General features: G+C 44.3%; 1 protein-coding gene across 2 annotated transcripts in view; it reads left to right on the top strand.

Moving 5' to 3' along the window:
- The window catches only part of LOC110486103 (manganese-transporting ATPase 13A1), a 43,921-nt gene extending 29,190 nt beyond the window's left edge, over positions 1–14,731 (top strand). The window contains exons 15-25 of one of the 2 annotated variants that reach the window (XM_021557455.2): positions 6,234–6,359; positions 6,526–6,634; positions 7,118–7,311; positions 8,026–8,122; positions 8,375–8,535; positions 8,618–8,732; positions 8,952–9,148; positions 11,438–11,580; positions 11,788–11,899; positions 12,120–12,263; positions 13,375–14,731. In XM_021557455.2, coding sequence (XP_021413130.2) covers positions 6,234–6,359; positions 6,526–6,634; positions 7,118–7,311; positions 8,026–8,122; positions 8,375–8,535; positions 8,618–8,732; positions 8,952–9,148; positions 11,438–11,580; positions 11,788–11,899; positions 12,120–12,263; positions 13,375–13,485 — 1,509 coding nt within the window. In that variant the 3' untranslated portion in view covers positions 13,486–14,731. Of the gene's footprint in view, positions 1–6,233; positions 6,360–6,525; positions 6,635–7,117; positions 7,312–8,025; positions 8,123–8,374; positions 8,539–8,617; positions 8,733–8,951; positions 9,149–11,437; positions 11,581–11,787; positions 11,900–12,119; positions 12,264–13,374 lie in introns of both variants that reach the window. The other variant, XM_021557454.2, reaches the window with a different exon arrangement.
- The last annotated feature ends 3,770 nt before the right edge of the window (positions 14,732–18,501 follow it).

Here is an 18,501-nt window from a genome sequence, read left to right as displayed (position 1 = left end):
GTGAGGATCTCTGAATGATCCAATGTTGACCTAAATGACTAATGATGATAAATACAATCCACCTGTGTGTAATCAAGTCTCCGTATAAATGCACCTGCACTGTGATAGTCTCAGAGGTCCGTTAAAAGCGCAGAGAGCATCATGAAGAACAAGGAACACACCAGGCAGGTCCGAGATACTGTTGTGAAGAAGTTTAAAGCCTGATTTGGATACAAAAATATTTCCCAAGCTTTAAACATCCCAAGGAGCACTGTGCAAGCGATAATATTGAAATGGAAGGAGTATCAGACCACTGCAAATCTACCAAGACCTGGCCTTCCCTCTAAACTTTCAGCTCATACAAGGAGAAAACTGATCAGAGATGCAGCCAAGAGGCCCATGATCACTCTGGATGAACTGCAGAGATCTACAGCTGAGGTGGGAGACTCTGTCCATAGGACAACAATCAGTCGTATATTGCACAAATCTGGCCTTTATGGAAGAGTGGCAAGAAGAAAGCCATTTCTTAAAGATATCCATAAAAAGTGTCGTTTAAAGTTTGCCACAAGCCACCTGGGAGACACACCAAACATGTGGAAGAAGGTGCTCTGGTCAGATGAAACCAAAATTGAACTTTTTGGCAACAATGCAAACGTTATGTTTGGAGTAAAAGCAACAGAGCTGAACACACCATCCCCACTGTCAAACATGGTGGTGGCAGCATCATGGTTTGGGCCTGCTTTTCTTCAGCAGGGACAGGGAAGATGGTTAAAATTGATGGGAAGATGGATGGAGCCAAATACAGGACCATTCTGGAAGAAAACCTGATGGAGTCTGCAAAAGACCTGAGACTGGGACGGAGATTTGTCTTCCAACAAGACAATGATCCAAAACATAAAGCAAAATCTACAATGGAATGGTTCAAAAATAAACATATCCAGGTGTTAGAATGGCCAAGTCAAAGTCCAGACCTGAATCCAATCGAGAATCTGTGGAAAGAACTGAAAACTGCTGTTCACAAATGCTCTCCATCCAACCTCACTGAGCTCGAGCTGTTTTGCAAGGAGGAATGGGAAAAAATGTCAGTCTCTCGATGTGCAAAACTGATAGAGACATACCCCAAGCGACTTACAGCTGTAATCGCAGCAAAAGGTGGTGCTACAAAGTATTAACTTAAGGGGGCTGAATAATTTTGCACGCCCAATTTTTCAGTTTTTGATTTGTTAAAAAAGTTTGAAATATTCAATAAATGTCGTTCCACTTCATGATTGTGTCCCACTTGTTGTTAATTCTTCACAAAAAAATACAGTTTTCTATCTTTATGTTTGAAGCCTGAAATGTGGCAAAAGGTCACAAAGTTCAAGGGGGCCGAATACTTTCGCAAGGCACTGTATGACTAAGCTTAGGACAGCTGGTGTAGATAAGCCTTCTAGCCAGTTTGGCTATAAGTTCATTCATTTCTACCATGGTACAGACAGTCATTGTTCTAATTCTTGATTATATTTGCACACATTATATTCAGTACTAAGATTAAAAAGATAATTCATACATATACAGTAACATAATAGTATTCTCATTAGTACACATACAGTAACATAATAGTATTCTGATTAGTCAGCCCTGATTGAAATGTATACATAATTAGTCATCATTGATAAAAAATTCCCTTAACACTGTCCATTAGATGGAGCCATTGTTCAATTTCTATTCGACTGTGCTTTTCAACGTACTTTCGAAGTCGTGCTGCATAGACAGCACCACAGATTTCAGCTTTTACTGGTTCTCCCTTTTGGTCCAATGGTGTGAGCTTTGGTGTGAGCTCAACCAGTCTGACTTTGATGCCTTGCTGGGTCTCCCATCTTAAGTACACTACGGCTCCATAGCTCTTGTCACTTCCCCAAGGTTTTCCAATCCAGTTGACTGGTGTGAGGCTTCTGTGAAAGGTGATTTGGCCAACACATGTGTATTCCTCAAATAATTGGATGGTTTCTTCCCTCAAATTTTCAGACAAAGCTTCCTGAAACGCCTTTCTGACAAGAATGGCGCCCTTTTGTTTGGCAGGTGTGGCGAGGCCTATTGGGTCATACAGGCTAGTTACCTCGCTCAGCAGTTCTCTTCTAGTCAGTGGGTTTGGAGTTTTCCCTCTCACCTCTTCATCAAGGAGATTTTGGCCGACTCTCATTTTCTTTTTCCTCTTTGAGAAATTGATTGAAGTCATGAGGTACAGTTTATCTTCCTCAACAAGGTATCCAACTCCAAGGGCTTTATTGTCTCCTTCCCTCATTTGGTTTGGGAGAATGAGTGCTGTGCTTGACTGCGCTCCTTGTTCTGCTGGTACGATCTCCTGCCTCCCACTTTGATCTGACCGGACCCAGGGCTTGAGGAAGAAGCCGCTTGCCTTCAGGATCTCTTCAACCCTTTTGGTGTTCTGGTCCAGCTTTTACAAGTCATTATGGGGAGTCAGGATGTCATCGACATAGGTATCCTCTTCAAGGATCCTACGTTCCTCCTCCAGGTGAGCAAACATGGGCAATTTGGCTGTCTCTCTCATAGCCAATTGCGCAATGCACCCTGCTGGTCGATCGCCAATGTTGACTCTGGTGATCGCATACTCTTCAATCTCTTCCTCCTCAGTGTCTCTCCATAGAAATCTGTGGCGGTGCATCTCCAGGTCTTCCAACCACACAGAATTGTACATTTTCTTAATGTTGCCGAGGGCAGCATGGACGCCTCTCCTGAACCTGAGTAGTACTGCTCGGATGGGATTGAGGACATCAGGCCCTTTCAGCAGAAGGTCATTCATGCTGACCCCTCTAACCTTCTGGCTGCTGTTCCATACCAGTCGCACAGGTGTTGTGACAGAGTGCGGGTTTGGCGCCACCAAGTGGCTGACATACCATACTGGCCCCTTCCAGCTGGCAATGAGCTCTTTGGTGAGTTTCTTTGCTGCTCTTCTCTCCACCACTTCATGGACTTGAGCTGTGTATGCTATTCTCCACGCTGGCTCTTTTTTGAGTTGCTTTTCTGTTCTCAAGAAGGTGGCTTCCACCCCACTCCTGTTGTCAGGAAGGGAACTTGGATCTTGAATCCTGGGGTATTTTGTGTCCCAGTGGGGTTCATCGCTGTGAGCATCTGCTTTGATGTAGTTGAGGCCTTTCCTTATGATCTCCAGCTCTCTTTCCTCACTCAGAGTCATTTCCTTGCCTCCTGGTTGACAGTTGCCGCACCGGCATCCTCCACACTTTGGGTCGCAAGCTGCTCCAATGCTGTCCCATTTCCTCCAATGCAAGAACTCTCTGCGAGCAACTGTGCCTTTGGTTTCAGCTGTGAGCAGCTTAGCTATCTCTTGATACTTGACAGCGGTTGCTCTCATGGATCGAGCAAAGTGTGTTTCAGACCTGTGTGCGGCTATATCCACTTCTTCAAACAGATCTGGATGTGCTCCACCAACAGTCTTTCCTAGCGGGCCTTCCCACAAGACAAGGTCTCCAATCACCTTCACTCTTTGCGGAGCAAGTCTTCCTTCGCGGTGGCTTATCAGTAGCTCAATACTCTCCGGTCTACTCAGATCTCCTAGATTGACTTCTGGGAAGAACTTCTTGAGTTGCTCAGGTTTGATGACTCTGTGGATGTTGGCAATTTCATTCAAACCATAGCACATAAGCTCATGAGCTCTTTCCATGCCTATGGGCGTTTTGACCCTCACTCTGAGGAGATATCTTCTGGTTCTAATCTTCATGGCCATTCCTCCGACTCCATGAACGACTAAAGTGATGTTTTCATTTCGAAGATTTAATCTTCTGGCAGCTCTGTGAGTGATGTAGTTTGTGTCCGATGCCACGTCGATCAGGGTTCCAATTTTTTTTGTCCTGCATTGTTAGTTACCTTGAGCAGCATTAGAATAACTGCCAATTCTTCTACTGCACTTGACTCAGTCACTCCCAGCTGATTCTTTTCGACACAGTTTGTTTTCGCAGTGATGTTGGTGAATGCTTTCTTGAATTTCTCTGTCATCTCTGGGGAGAGCTTAGATACAAATTCCTCCTGCTCCTCTGTACGTGTATACCTTCTCACATTGGATTGTCTTCTGTCTGAGTCACTCCTCTTGAAATCTCCCTTCAGACAAAGAAAGAAATGATGGTCTTTCTTACAGTCTCTTTTCTTGCACAGGTAAGTGTCTTGCATTCATCATCTTCTCCATGACAGACCAAGCACCTCTTGCAGGCCCCCATCTTTTCTACAGCATCCAACTTTTCCACAGGCTTCAGTTCTTTGAAACGCTTGCAAAATAAGATCTTTTCTCTATGCTTTTCATCTCCACAGACAACACAGCCGCCTTTCCTTGTGGAACGTGTGGACGCATATTTTCTTTCCACACAAGCATATTTCTTTTCTGGCTTTTCACTCACTCCCAGCTGCTCTAATTTTTCAAGAATTTCCTCCTGTGTTTTCAGGAATTTAAGAAGGTTCTCAAAGTGATTGTCCGGCGTGACATTATTCCTCGGGTTAACCATGAAGACAAGCCAATCTCGCTTGATGTTGTCAGGTAACTTGCTTTCTATGGATTTGATCACTAGAGGGTTGTTGATGGCTCCTGTGCCTCCAAGCTCTGTGAGATCATCCAGTGCCTTCTCTATAGTTTGGATCATGTCGATAACTTTCCTTGACTGATTTACTCTTAAAGCAGGATTTTTCTCCAGATCCTCAATTATCTCCAAGGCAATTGTAGACTTGTTTTCATACCTGTTCTCAAGCACCCTGAACATGTCCTCAGCAGTATTGTAAATAGACAAACGGAGGTCTCTGCACATTCTCTCATCTATACTGTCAAGGAGTTGGATCTTCTTTACTTCGACTGAGCCTGTTGGTTCCCCCTGGTTCTGTAGACTCTCCCAGTCTCTCCTCCATCGATGGAAATTCCTTTTATACCCACTGAACCTGGGTAAACAGGTTGGTTTTATTCTCAATGTTGGCTGTGGAGCTGGCGCTTTGAGAAATCCTGCCCTCCTTTCTTCAGGGTTGTTTCTGAATGCTTTCAGATCTTTTACTCTGGCCTCCAGCCATTCTTTTTCTGCTACTGGAATCCACATCTCCCACTCTGCTAGGCTTGTGATTGCATCTTGGACTTGTGCCTTCGCACCATCCCACCGTAGCTCGAAGCCATCTCTATTTACAGTAATAACAGGTATTCGAGCAACTCCATCACAGGCGGTCTCAGCTTCTTTGATTGCAAACTTCACCTCGTCCTCCCCGTATCTAGGCCATAGGTTGGACTGGATCATCCCCCTGACCTCATCCAATCGTACTTCGCATTCTTGGAATGTCTTCTCAAGTTCAGTCTGCTGCTGCTTGCTCAGGTCAGGCTCAGGCTTCTTCACCCTCATCGGTTTCAGCTTCAATGTCTGCCAGAAGTCCAGCCCTGTATTCATAATTTGTCTCACTGACCTTCCTTGCCTCCGACGTGAGCTTCTTGAACTCCTCTCGCAGTTCGCTCTTAGTCATGTGTTTTGCACCTCTGCTAAGGAAGTTTGCTTGCTTGGTAAAAGCACTCTTAGCCAAAGTTCTTTCTTGCTTCAGCTCCTTCACCGTTTTCTTGCAAAAGAAGATCTTTTCAGTGTCTCTCCAAAGAAATCTCTGGCTTCCAGCCGTTCTTTTGACAGAGTCAGGATTTGGTGTAAGCAGCATGAATCTATGGCCCCATTCTGCCTAGTGTCAACGGTACAGGCTGGTGGCATGGTGTAATGGTGTGCAGAATTTTTTCCTGGCACACGTTAGGGCCCTTGATACTAATTGATCAACATTTCCATTCCCCGAAGAATTTGGGCTGATCTGGAGGCGAAGGGGGGGTCTGACTCGGTACTAGATGGGTGTACCTAATTAACTGCCCTGTCCTGTCTAACTCACCGGTCTTGCCCTGTCCCCTCTAACTCACCTATCTCACCTACTTGTCCTGTCTAACTAACCTACTTGTCCTGTTTAACTCACCTATCGGTCCTGCCCTGCTCTGTGTGAGGGGATGAGTTTCCCGAAAGCCTCATAGTTAACATGGCACGCTATTTCAATACTCTCAACAACCCAGCTGCTCAGCCAAAAGAGGGGGTGGGGTAGTTCTGGGTCTTCAAGATAAATAAAGTACCACGTTAGCTACAAGGCTTTCGTGAACCTCAGCCAAGCGGTTAGTTGAGGGTGTCTCTCTTTTACAGAAGTGGTTGGTTGTTTGTGTGACTTGCTTTGCTTTGTGGCTGTATGTACAGGTGCGGGAGGTGACTCGTGATGCTCTGGAGTGTGACCTGCAGTTTGCCGGCTTCATGGTCGTCTCGTGTCCCCTGAAGACCGACAGCAAGACTGTCATTAAAGAGATCCAGGAGGCATCGCATCATGTGAGCAGGCTGTCTCAAAATACACACGCACGCTCACACACAATGATACAGATTACAATTATTACAATAATATCAGGCACATCCATGCACGCAGTCACTCAGTCACACGCACACACACACAAACTACACATACACATAACCCTCCTCTCCTCTGTCTCTCCCTCAGGTGGTGATGATAACAGGCGACAACCCTCTAACAGCGTGCCATGTGGCCAGAGAGCTCCACTTCATCCAGAAGGAACACACACTTGTACTGCAGGCCAGACCCAACCAGGGTATGCACACTAAGAGCCAATTTATGCTTGATCTGAAAACTGTCCTGTCGGTTTTCACTCCAACCCTAATCTAGTGCACCTGATTATAATAGCTGGTTGATAAGCTGAATCAGGTTAGTTACAACTGGGGTAGCACAGAAAACAGACAGGATGGTAGCTCTCCGAACATGGTTGGAGGGCTCTGTACTAGACTAATCTACAGACTAATGCACTGATGATATAACCATGTGATTGTTGTAATGAAGGGATCTATAGTGCACAGTGCATGTGTTGTAGACCTGGGTCAAATGCATATATATTATACTTGAGCTGCACTTGATCTACTTCGCCCCAGTGCAATGAAATAATATGCAAACCAAATCAAGCGCACCTTAAGTACTTGAGACTATTTGACATAATATGTATGTTTTTAACCCAGGTGTAGTGTGTCGCTTTTTTAAGAATGCACTATAATATGGTAACTTGTGCCGTTGTTCCTTCCAGGTGAATGGCAGTGGGAGTCTATAGACGGCAGTGTGTGTGTTCCGCTTCCCCCGCCATCTGTCCCCTCGTTGGTTCATCAGTATGATCTGTGTGTGACGGGGGAGGGGCTAACCAGACTGACCAGTGACACCCGGTTGCTCCACGCCCTCCTGCCACATGTCCGGGTGTTCGCACGGGTCAGCCCTAAACAGAAGGTCAGTCTTCTTGCCTCCATGTAGACGTTAGCTAAGTCAGAAATGGCACCCTACTATTTTTCTAGTGCACTACTTTTGACCAGGGCCCATAGGGCTCTAGTCAAAAGTAATGCACTATACAGTATAGGGATTAAATAGGCTTACATTTTGGACACTACCACTGAATTCTATTTTTGTGTCAATAAAGCTTTGTTCGATTTGATTACCCTTCAATTCCAATTGTTCTTATTTTACTCCATTTTTGTTGATGTAATGAATTTATTAGATTATAAAAGATAGACTACATATATTCTTGAGTGTACAAAACATTATGAACACAGGCTCTTTTCCAGGTGAATCCAGCTGAAAGCTATGATCCCTTATTGGGGAGTGTAGATGAAGGGGAGGAGACAGGCTAAATAAGGATTTTTTTTTTTTTTTTTGAGACAATTGAGACATGGATTGTGTATGTGTGCCATTCAGAGGGTGAACGGGCATGACACAATATTTAAGTGCCTTTGAACGGGGTATGTTAGTAGGTGCCAGACGCACTGGTTTGTGGTTTTTCATGCTCAGCAGTTTCCTGTGTGTATCAAGAATGGGGGGGTGCAACTCAATATTAGGAAAGTGTTTTCGGGTTTTGTACACTCGGTGTACAACCAACACACTCAAGAACTGGCGGTACATTTTGAGGCTAGTTTTGTGCTAACTGTGTGTATTCTTATTGTGTTGCAGGAGTTTGTAATCACTAGTCTTAAAGGATTGGGCTATACAACATTAATGTGCGGAGACGGGACCAATGACGTCGGAGCACTCAAACACTCTCATATCGGTGAGGTCACTCGACATGTCAAAGTTGCTGAATATTGTGCACAGCGTTAACGGACACACCTGTCTTAGACCATGATATCTTCAATTCAACATTTATTGTCTCAGTAGGAAAATTTATACCATCCTCTTATCAAAAACAATGTCGCTATATGTGAGTCATTTTGTGACCATTCTCTCTCTCTCTCTCTCCCCTCCCTCCCTCTCCCTCCCTCCCCCTACCCTCTCTCCTTCCCTCACCCTTTCCCCCCGACAGGTGTGGCTCTGTTGGCCAACGCTCCAGAGCGTATGCCTGAGAGGAGGAAGAGGGGCAGAGAGAAGGAGACCCCAGCAGCCGACTCAGGGGTCAAACTGACCTCCAGGGCAGCCAGGCAAAGGGTCATGGCCCAGAGAGAGGAGCAGCTAGCCGCACAGAAGGTGGTGTGTGTGTGTTGGGGGAGGGAGGGAGGGAGAGGTGATTGTGCGTGTTGTAAACCATTTGGTGTTAATTCTGTTGTAGGAGAGGATTAGTCAAGTCTTAAGGGAGCTGGAAGAAGATCAGATACAAGTAGTGAAACTGGGAGATGCCTCCATTGCTGCCCCCTTCACCTCCAAATTATCCTCCATACAGTGCAGTGAGGAACATACATACACATAATCAATACACATTTTATTTTTTTATAAAATGTGTGTTTTTGTTTACACCCACACTGTATACAAACACAAATTAACACTCACTCACTCACTCACTCACTCACTCACTCACTCACTCACTCACTCACTCACTCACTCACTCACTCACTGTCTCTCTCCCTCACACACTGTCTCCCTCTTTGTCATCTCCTCCTGCCTAGTCTGCCACGTGATAAAGCAGGGCCGCTGTACGCTGGTGACCACACTACAGATGTTTAAGATCCTGGCACTGAACGCCCTGGTGCTGGCCTACAGCCAGTCTGTCCTCTACCTGGAGGGGGTCAAGTTCAGTGACTTCCAGGCCACCCTACAGGGCCTGCTATTGGCTGGCTGCTTTCTCTTCATATCCAGGTCAAAGGTGAAAGGTCACATGGCGGGAAAAACACTGTAGTGCTTTCTCTTGATAGTTTTTCCTCCTTCAGTTCCTTTTGTCCTCTCCTCCCTGCCTCCTCAAAACGTCAGAGGGAAGCGTTTGTTTTCCTTGAGTCCTTTCATCAGTTCCCGACAGACATTTTTTAGGAGGAAAGGACATAAGGAATCGAGGAAATAGTATTGCGAAAGAACCTGTGACATCCATGTAATGCATGTACTGAAGTTGTGATTGGTAGGAAACCATACTGTGGGGCAAAAAAGTATTTAGTCAGCCACCAATAGTGCAAGTTCTCCCACTTAAAGATGAGAGAGGCCTGTAATTTTCATCATAGGTACACTTCAACTATGACAGACAAAAGGAGAAAAAAATTCCAGGAAATCACATTGTAGGATTTTTTATGAATTTATTTGCAAATTATGGTGGAAAATAAGTATTTGGTCAATAACAAAAGTTTATCTCAATACTTTGTTATATACCCTTTGTTGGCAATGACAGAGGTCAAACATTTTCTGTAAGTCTTCACAACGTTTTCACACACTGTTGCTGGTATTTTGGCCCATTCCTCCATGCAGATCTCCTCTAGAGCAGTGATGTTTTGGGGCTGTTGCTGGGCAACACGGACTTTCAACTCCCTCCAAAGATTTTCTATGGGGTTGAGATCTGGAGACTGGCTAGGCCACTCCAGGACCTTGAAATGCTTCTTACGAAGCCACTCCTTCGTTGCCCGGGCGGTGTGTTTGGGATCATTGTCATGCTGAAAGACCCAGCCACGTTTCATCTTCAATGCCCTTGCTGATGGAAGGAGGTTTTCACTCAAAATCTCACGAATACATGGCCCAATTCATTCTTTCCTTTACACGGATCAGTTGTCCTGGTCCCTTTGCAGAAAAACAGCCCCAATGCATGATGTTTCCACCCCCATGCTTCACAGTAGGTATGGTGTTCTTTGGATGCAACTCAGCAATCTTTGTCCTCCAAACACGACGAGTTGAGTTTTTACCAAAAAGTTATATTTTGGTTTCATCTGACCATATGACATTCTCCCAATCTTCTTCTAGATCATCCAAATGCTCTCTAACAAACTTCAGCTGGGCCTGGACATGTACTGGCTTAAGCAGGGGGACACGTCTGGCACTGCAGGATTTGAGTCCCTGGCGGCGTAGTGTGTTACTGATGTTAGGCTTTGTTACTTTGGTCCCAGCTCTCTGTAGGTCATTCACTAGGTCCCCCTGTGTGGTTCTGGGATTTTTGCTCACCATTCTCGTGATCATTTTGACCCCACGGGGTGAGATCTTGCGTGGAGCCCCAGATTGAGGGAGATTATCAGTGGTCTTGTATGTCTTCCATTTCCTACTATTTGCACCCACAGTTGATTTCTTCAAACCAAGCTGCTTACCTATTGCAGATTCAGTCTTCCCAGCCTGGTGCAGGTCTACAATTTTGTTTCTGGTGTCCTTTGACAACTCTTTGGTCTTGGCCATTGTGGGGTTTGGAGTGTGACTGTTTGAGGTTGTGGACAGGTGTCTTTTATACTGATAACAAGTTCAAACAGGTGCCATTAATACGAGTGGAGGACAGAGGAGCCTCTTAAAGAAGAAGTAACAGGTCTGTGAGAGCCAGAACTCTTGCTTGTTTGTAGGTGACCAAATACTTATTTTTATTGTAAATAAATTCATAAAAAATCCTACAATGTGATTTTCTGGATTTTTTTTCTTCTAATTTTGTCTGTCATAGTTGAAGTGTACCTATAATGAAAATTACAGGCCTCATCTTTTTAAGTGGGAGAACTTGCCCAATTGGTGGCTGACTAAATACTTTTTTGCCCCACTGTATTATTATGTAGCCCTAGTGCTAACAGGTGTAGTTTCAAGTTAAGCCTTTAATTCAACTTAGGGGGTTTTCACATTAAATGTGGTGCCCTGGTCCGTTTTCCTGGAGAGTGTGAGAATTCTACAAAATAACTTTTGCTTTCACAAGATCTGAAAATACCCATTTCAGGGTGCGATTAGCAAGACGCACATTTTACATGATGTTAGCGAGCTAGCTTGTTTACAACGGGCAAAAATTTCCATGCGACTCCTGATACTCTGGTCCTGCATCTTGGACCCGCTACAAACGCAGGTCCAGGATTTGTTTTAGCCAGGATTAATTTGTGTTTCACACGTGCTTTATAGTGCGGCTCAGGGCACCAAACGCTCCAGGAAATGGATCATACAGGGGAGATGTGAAAGCGCCCTTTTAAGTTTTCATCCTATTTTCTCTTGTCCCGTCCAGCCCCTGAAGACTCTGTCTAAAGAGCGGCCCTTACCTAACATCTTCAACCTGTACACTGTTCTGACAGTACTGCTGCAGTTTGCTGTTCACTTCTGTAGTCTGGTATACCTGTACAAAGGAGCGCAGAGCAAAAGTCCTCCAAGGTACACATACATGCATACACACATGCAAACACACATTCTCTATCACACACACACACTATAGATACCTACAGACTTGTTGACACTGTATTTGCACCCACATTGTACTAACTGGACATGTTCACCTTACAGTTATTGACATTGTCTTGTTTCCAACCTGTCCAAGTATCCCCTCTCATAATCCTCTGTCTGTTGTCCTTTATCTTTTAGGGCGGAGCGGTTTGCGGACCTGTACAAAGAGTTTGAGCCCAATCTCATCAACAGCACAGTGTACATAATGTCTATGGCCATGCAGATGGCTACCTTTGCCATTAACTACAAGGTACTGCTCTTCCTCCTCCGTGTCTTAGGTTTAATGTAGCCTTCATGATCCCTTATAAGGCCTTTCTTTGCATATAAAATATTTTTGAGGCTTCTATGTAGGGCTTATGAAGGCTTCATTAAGCGATACCTAATAAAAAATGTGCCCCATTTTATGCAGTACTTATCCTAGCCATCATTGAATAACACATGTATTCCACTAATACTATGTGTTTTTCTAGGGCCATCCTTTCATGGAGTCTCTGAGTGAGAACAGACCGCTGCTATGGAGTATCGCCCTTTCAGGTCTGGCAATCGTGGGCCTTCTCTCAGGATCCTCGCCTGAATTCAACGAGCAGTTTTCTCTTGTAGATATACCAACAGAGGTCAGCATATATTATACAGATATTGGATCTTAATTTGATCACATAAATGTCCTGCTCATTAGGAAATTCAAATGAGCTTCGTGATTTATAGTAGTTATGTTTCTGAAAAGCAGCAGTTTTCTTTCTCCTTGCGGGAGCAGTCGAGTTTTTCAGACCAGTGGGGCTATATTTGTTCATATTCTGTAGGCTAACCATTAGCCTATCTATTGTCACATAATGAAAGGTGTGAAAACCGATAATAGGCTACTGTTTGTTTCACAGTCTATTGTTACTTGCTAGGTCTGTGCATTTTCTATTAATCAATTTAGCATACCTTGTATTATTTATAATTATGTTTTATGTTGGATGTGCGCTCACAATCTAATTGTTATTTGTCCGATTTATTATTTCTTAAAGGTATTTTTTAAAGAGTGGGGCAATCCCACTCCTTTCGTAATTGTTTTGCTTTTATTGAAGAGGCAGTGGGATGGATTTGAACCAATGCCGACACAGGCATATATGTCCCGGGGTCAGCGGCTGTAGACGCTGGACCACACAGGCACTGAGGCCACCAATAATTGATTTTGCCTATTGCTTGCCTTGAACATATATTAAAACAATTGATAAAAAAAGGATTTTCCCTAATGAAAAATACATATACCCCCTACAAATATGTAAATGTTTTATAATCCACATAAGAATTCACACGAGATGCGCTGTAGCCTGCATAGAGCCTGCATAGGCTACTTGAACTGGCACACAGTGGACCTGCAGGCTAAGGTACACTGTAGGTACTCTATTGCATTGTACATAAACACCGCTTCCAGCTGCCCCCTGGCGGTGATTCTAAATATTTCTTCAAACATTCAAACATAATCAAACACTTGATTATTTTCCTTCTGCAATGAAACGGGTCAAATTAGGATCCAACACTGTACTTTCACACACATTTTGTGTGATTGCTTTATAACTTGTTATAAGCTTGTATGATCCTTTTTATAATGAAGTAACTGAGTTAATGTAAGTTCTCCATTTAACTGCTTTTTAGTCTAGGACTAGACTTAATCTGTGTCGGAAACCGGCGCAAAAGGATGTATAAATTATTATTATGTATGTGTTTTTTCCCCTGCAGTTCAAGCTAGTCATTGCCCGCGTCCTGGTGGTTGACTTTGTCGCTGCCCTGCTGGTCGACCGCGTTCTGCAGTTCCTGCTGGGCAAAGGAACCCCGAGGCTGCCTTCCTGAATCGCCATGCCAACAGCTGCCTTGATCAACCCTCTGCCCTCAGCAACCAATCTGTAAAGGGAAAGGATTGAGGAGACTTGTGGAGGGAGGAAAAGATTAAAGGCTGATGTGATGCACAAGACAGCTGAGGAGATGGACTAGGCATGTCAGGCAGACGCGCAGTACTGTACCCCTACCACACCCCTAAATGTTATCCCATCTCTCTGCTTTGTCCCTCTGTTCCCCCTCTTCACTAATGTATTTAAAATGATATTTCTTCTATGCTAGAGACAAACTTGGGCTCAAATGCTATTTGCTTTCTTTCAAATACTTTGAGCATTTTGGTTGATCCTGCCAGGAGCTCCAGATAAGCAGGGTTTGCACTTTTGGGACTGTTCCGTTGCGCCAGGCAAGCTGAAACAAGTGCAGCTAAAGTATTTGAAAGAAAATAAATACTATTGGATTCCCAGGTCTAGTTAGACTCCCCCTCTTGCCTTCCCGTTCCCCCTCTCCATCCCTCCCTCTATCACCGAAGGCCAAGAAGACAGCAGTATTGTGCAGTATTGTGTGGCGTTTGAGATTGTGTGCCGGCCCATGTGAAATGCACACACACACACACACAACAGGGCGTTCTCCAAGAGAATTGCGAAGTGTTTGATTTTTTTACATTTTGTTTTTTCTTCATTTTGTAAAAAGATAAAAAACTCTTACAGACTTATAAAATACCAAAAAATTCAAGTGGTGCTGTTTGTGTCAAGTGCTACTTTGTCATGTTCCATTTACCTATGCAGTGCACTGCCTACTATACCTACATAGGGATTGAACATATATTTTTTTAATTGATGAGTGAGCTGCATACATTTTAACTGGAAGTTAAGTTGAGAGGCCACAAGAAAAGCCTGATTTATGTTTGAGAGGACTTTAAGTCCCGTGTGGCTCGCTTGGTAGAGCATGGCACAACCCAGGGTTGTGGGTTCTATTCCCATGGGGGACCAGTATGAAAAATATATGCACTCACTACTGTAAGTCGCTCTGGATAAAAGTGTCTGCTAAATGACTAAAATGTAAAAATGTCTGGTGCACTCTTGCTTGCTACACTGGCATTCTATTGGGACAGATTCAAATCTAGTTGATTTTAGTGATGAGATTACTACACTGACAACAGAGGTGGGATGATGTCATGATGACTGTGGTACAGGCCACCCATAGACCAAAAATATAAACATAAAGTGTTGGTTTCATGAGCTGAAATAAAAGATCCCCGAAATGTTGCACAAAAAGCTTATTTCTCAAAAATGTTGTGCAAAAATGTGATAATGATGACACACAGCTGTATATTTCAATGAAACATGGTGAAGCCCCAAAAGCATGTGTTTCAGACATAAGGAAGTGGATGGCTGCAAACTTTCTACTTTTAAACTCGGCCAAAACAGAGATGCTTGTGCTAGGTCCCAAGAAACAAAGAGGTCTTCTGTTGAATCTGACAATGAATCTTAATGGTTGTACAGTCGTCTCAAATAAAACTGTGAAGGACCTTGGCGTTACTCTGGACCCTGATCTCTCTTTTGAAGAACATATCAAGACTGTTTCGAGGACAGCTTTTTCCCATCTACGTAACATTGCAAAAATCAGAAACTTTCTGTCCAAAAATTATGCAGAAAAATTAATCCATGCTTTGGTCACTTCTAGGTTAGACTACTGCAATGCTCTACTTTCCGGCTACCAGGTAAAGCACTAAATAAACTTCAGTTAGTGCTAAATACGGCTGCTAGAATTCTGACTAGAACCAAAAAATGTGATCATATTACTCCAGTGCTAGCCTCCCTACACTGGCTTCCTGTCAAGGCAAGGGCTGATTTCAAGGTTTTACTGCTAACCTACAAAGCATTACATGGGCTTGCTCCTACCTATCTCTCTGATTTGGTCCTGCCGTACATACCTACACGTACGCTACGGTCACAAGACGCAGGCCTCCTAATTGTCCCTAGAATTTCTAAGCAAACAGCTGGAGGCAGGGCTTTCTCCTATAGAGCTCCATTTTTATAGAATGGTCTGCCTACCCATGTGAGAGACGCAAACTCGGTCTCAACCTTTAAGTCTTTACTGGAGACTTATCTCTTCAGTGGGTCATATGATTGAGTGTAGTCTGGCCCAGGAGTGTGAAGGTGAACGGAAAGGCTCTGGAGCAACGAACCACCCTTGCTGTCTCTGCCTGGCCGGTTCCCCTCTTTCCACTGGGATTCTCTGCCTCTAACCCAGGGGCTGAGTCACTGGCTTACTAGGGCTCTTTCATACCGTCCCTAGGAGGGGTGCGTCACTTGAGTGGGTTGAGTCACTGATGTGATTTTCTTGTCTGGGTTGGTGCCCCCCCTTTGGGTTGTGCCGTGGCGGAGATCTTTGTGGGATATACTCGGCTTGTCTCAGGATGGTAATTTGGTGGTTGAAGATATCCCTCTAGTGGTGTGGGGGCTGTGCTTTGGCAAAGTGGGTGGAGTTATATCCTTCCTGTTTGGCCCTGTCCGTGGGTGTCATCGGATGGGGCCACAGTGTCTCCTGACCCCTCCTGTCTCAGCCTCCAGTATTTATGCTGCAGTAGTTTATGTGTCGGGGGGCTAGTGTCAGTTTGTTATATCTGGAGTACTTCTCCTGTCCTATCCGGTGTCCTCTGTGAATTTTAGTATGCTCTCTCTAATTCTCTCTCTCTCTCTTTCTTTCTCTCTCTCGGAGGTCCTGAGCCCTAGGACCATGCCTCAGGACTACCTGACATGATGACTCCTTGCTGTCCCCAGTCCACCTGGCCGTGCTGCTACTCCAGTTTCAACTGTTCTGCCTGTGATTATTATTATCTGACCATGCTGGTCATTTATGAACATTTGAACATCTTGGCCATGTTCTGTTATAATCTCCACCCGGCACAGCCAGAAGAGGACTGGCCACCCCACATAGCCTGGTTCCTCTCTAGGTTTCTTCCTAGGTTTTGGCCTTTCTAGGGAGTTTTTCCTAGCCACCGTGCTTCTACACCTGCATTGCTTGCTGTTTGGGGTTTTAGGCTGGGTTTCTGTACAGCACTTTGAGATATCAGCTGATGTACGAAGGGCTATATAAATACATTTGATTTGATAATCATCCCTGTTAGTGAGCATTTCTCACAAAATGATCCATCCACCTGACGGGTGTGGCATAGCAAGAAGCTCATTAAACAGTATGATCATTACACAGCACCTTGTGCTGGGAACAATAAAAGGCCACTTTAAAAAGTGCAATTTTGTCACACAACACAACACCACAGATGTCTCATGTTTTGAGGGAGTATGCAGTTGGCATGGTGACTGCAGGAATATCCACCACTGTTGCCAAATAATTTAATGTTAATTTCTCTCCATAAGCCGCCTCCGTCGTTTTATAGAATTTAGCAGTACGTCCAACTGGCCTCGCAGACCACGTATGGCGTTGTGTGGGCGAGTGGATTGCTGATGTCACCGATGTAAACAGAGGGCCCCATGTTGGCGGTCGGGTTATGGTATGGACAGGCATGCTATGGACAATGAACACAATTGTATTTTATCTATGGCAATTTTAATGTACAGAGATACCGTGACGAGATCCTGAAGCCCATTCTGAGGCAACATTATTTTTTAAAGATATCAAATCACATTTTATTGGTCGCATACACATATTTAGCAGATGTTATTGTGGGTGTAGCGAAATGCTTGTCTGCAAAGTTGCTTAGGAGCTAGAAGCAGAGCTTCCATGTCTGTCAGTGCCATCTTACTTTTAAACATTTTTTGGTGAACAACAGATCTGTGTTCCCAGTCATGTGAAATCCATAAATTAGGGCCTAATGAATATATTTCAATTGACTTATATGAACCGTAACTTATTAAAATCTTGTTGCGTTTATATTTTTTGTTCAGTATTATAACGGTGCCACCTCCGTTTCCATTTGGTGCCAAACCGTGCTAAAAACTATGGCTTGTTTCAAAAGCTGAATTATGGTAACACTTTGGTTGTTATCTTGAGAGGAGTAGAGCGCAACTCGTCCCCAACCCCCCAAACTCTGCTTAAGGGACGATTCATGCAGAGAAATGGTAACTGGAGCCTAAGTAGTGCAAAGATGCTCCTAGTGGGCCACGTCGCTCAACACTACATTTCCCGAAATGCATATCTGTAAATGGGAGGGGACGATTTTGTTTGTGGCGGGTAGATTTTTAAAATAAATATGGCGGATATTCGTTCTGGAATGCAGTCGGAAAGGTTTGTATCTTTTTAAAATGTATTTTAAGTTCATAACGTTACTGAAAGTTTTCCCGAAGTTCACTGCTTTGCTGTGAAGAATTGGGTGGAATTAGCGCGCTATCTCAGAGGATCGTATTGTGTTTTACATCAAAGTAGGAGCTTGCTAACGTTAACTTTCCTACCTCACTGCCCGGGTAACGTTAGCTACTAGCTAACACCCCCTATTTTAAAGTAGTCTTAGTGGTAGGCACGTCTATAGACAGCAAACTAGCCATTTCAACAAACTATGCTCATGTGGTTATGTTAATCTTTCTCTCTTTTTCATTGATGTTATCAGCAGCTGCGACAGCTCTGCTGAACACCAGAAGGTAAGACAATCAACAGCTGATTGTTTGTGGTGTAGGCGGTTTTGGTTGCACATAAGGGCCAATATACATACTATAAATTCACTAAAATGGTAGCTAGCTGATGAAGTTAGCATAGCACTGACGATAACACACAAATGACCTAAAAGCCCACTTAGTTGATCAAGGTCCACGAGGAAGAAAAGCCTCAGCAGGGACTCAAAATAGTTTGCCCTGGGAGTCCAAGCCCAGCAGCTCTTCACCCCAAATCTCCCTGCAGACACACTCCTGCCTCCACCACCAACATACAGGTGTCAGAAACAAGAGGCACAGATGGAGCAGTGTTCTGGAGAAGAGCGGCATGGAAGGGATCCTGAGGGGGATGTTCTAACAGAGGGTCGGTCGTTGAGCCCCAGCAGCACGCGAAAGAATTCCTGGAGGTTGACCAGGGACCGAC

This window comes from Oncorhynchus mykiss, chromosome 13 (genome assembly GCF_013265735.2).
Source record: "Oncorhynchus mykiss isolate Arlee chromosome 13, USDA_OmykA_1.1, whole genome shotgun sequence".
NCBI lineage: Eukaryota > Metazoa > Chordata > Actinopteri > Salmoniformes > Salmonidae > Oncorhynchus > Oncorhynchus mykiss.
This window is presented reverse-complemented; position numbering and strand designations above follow the sequence as displayed.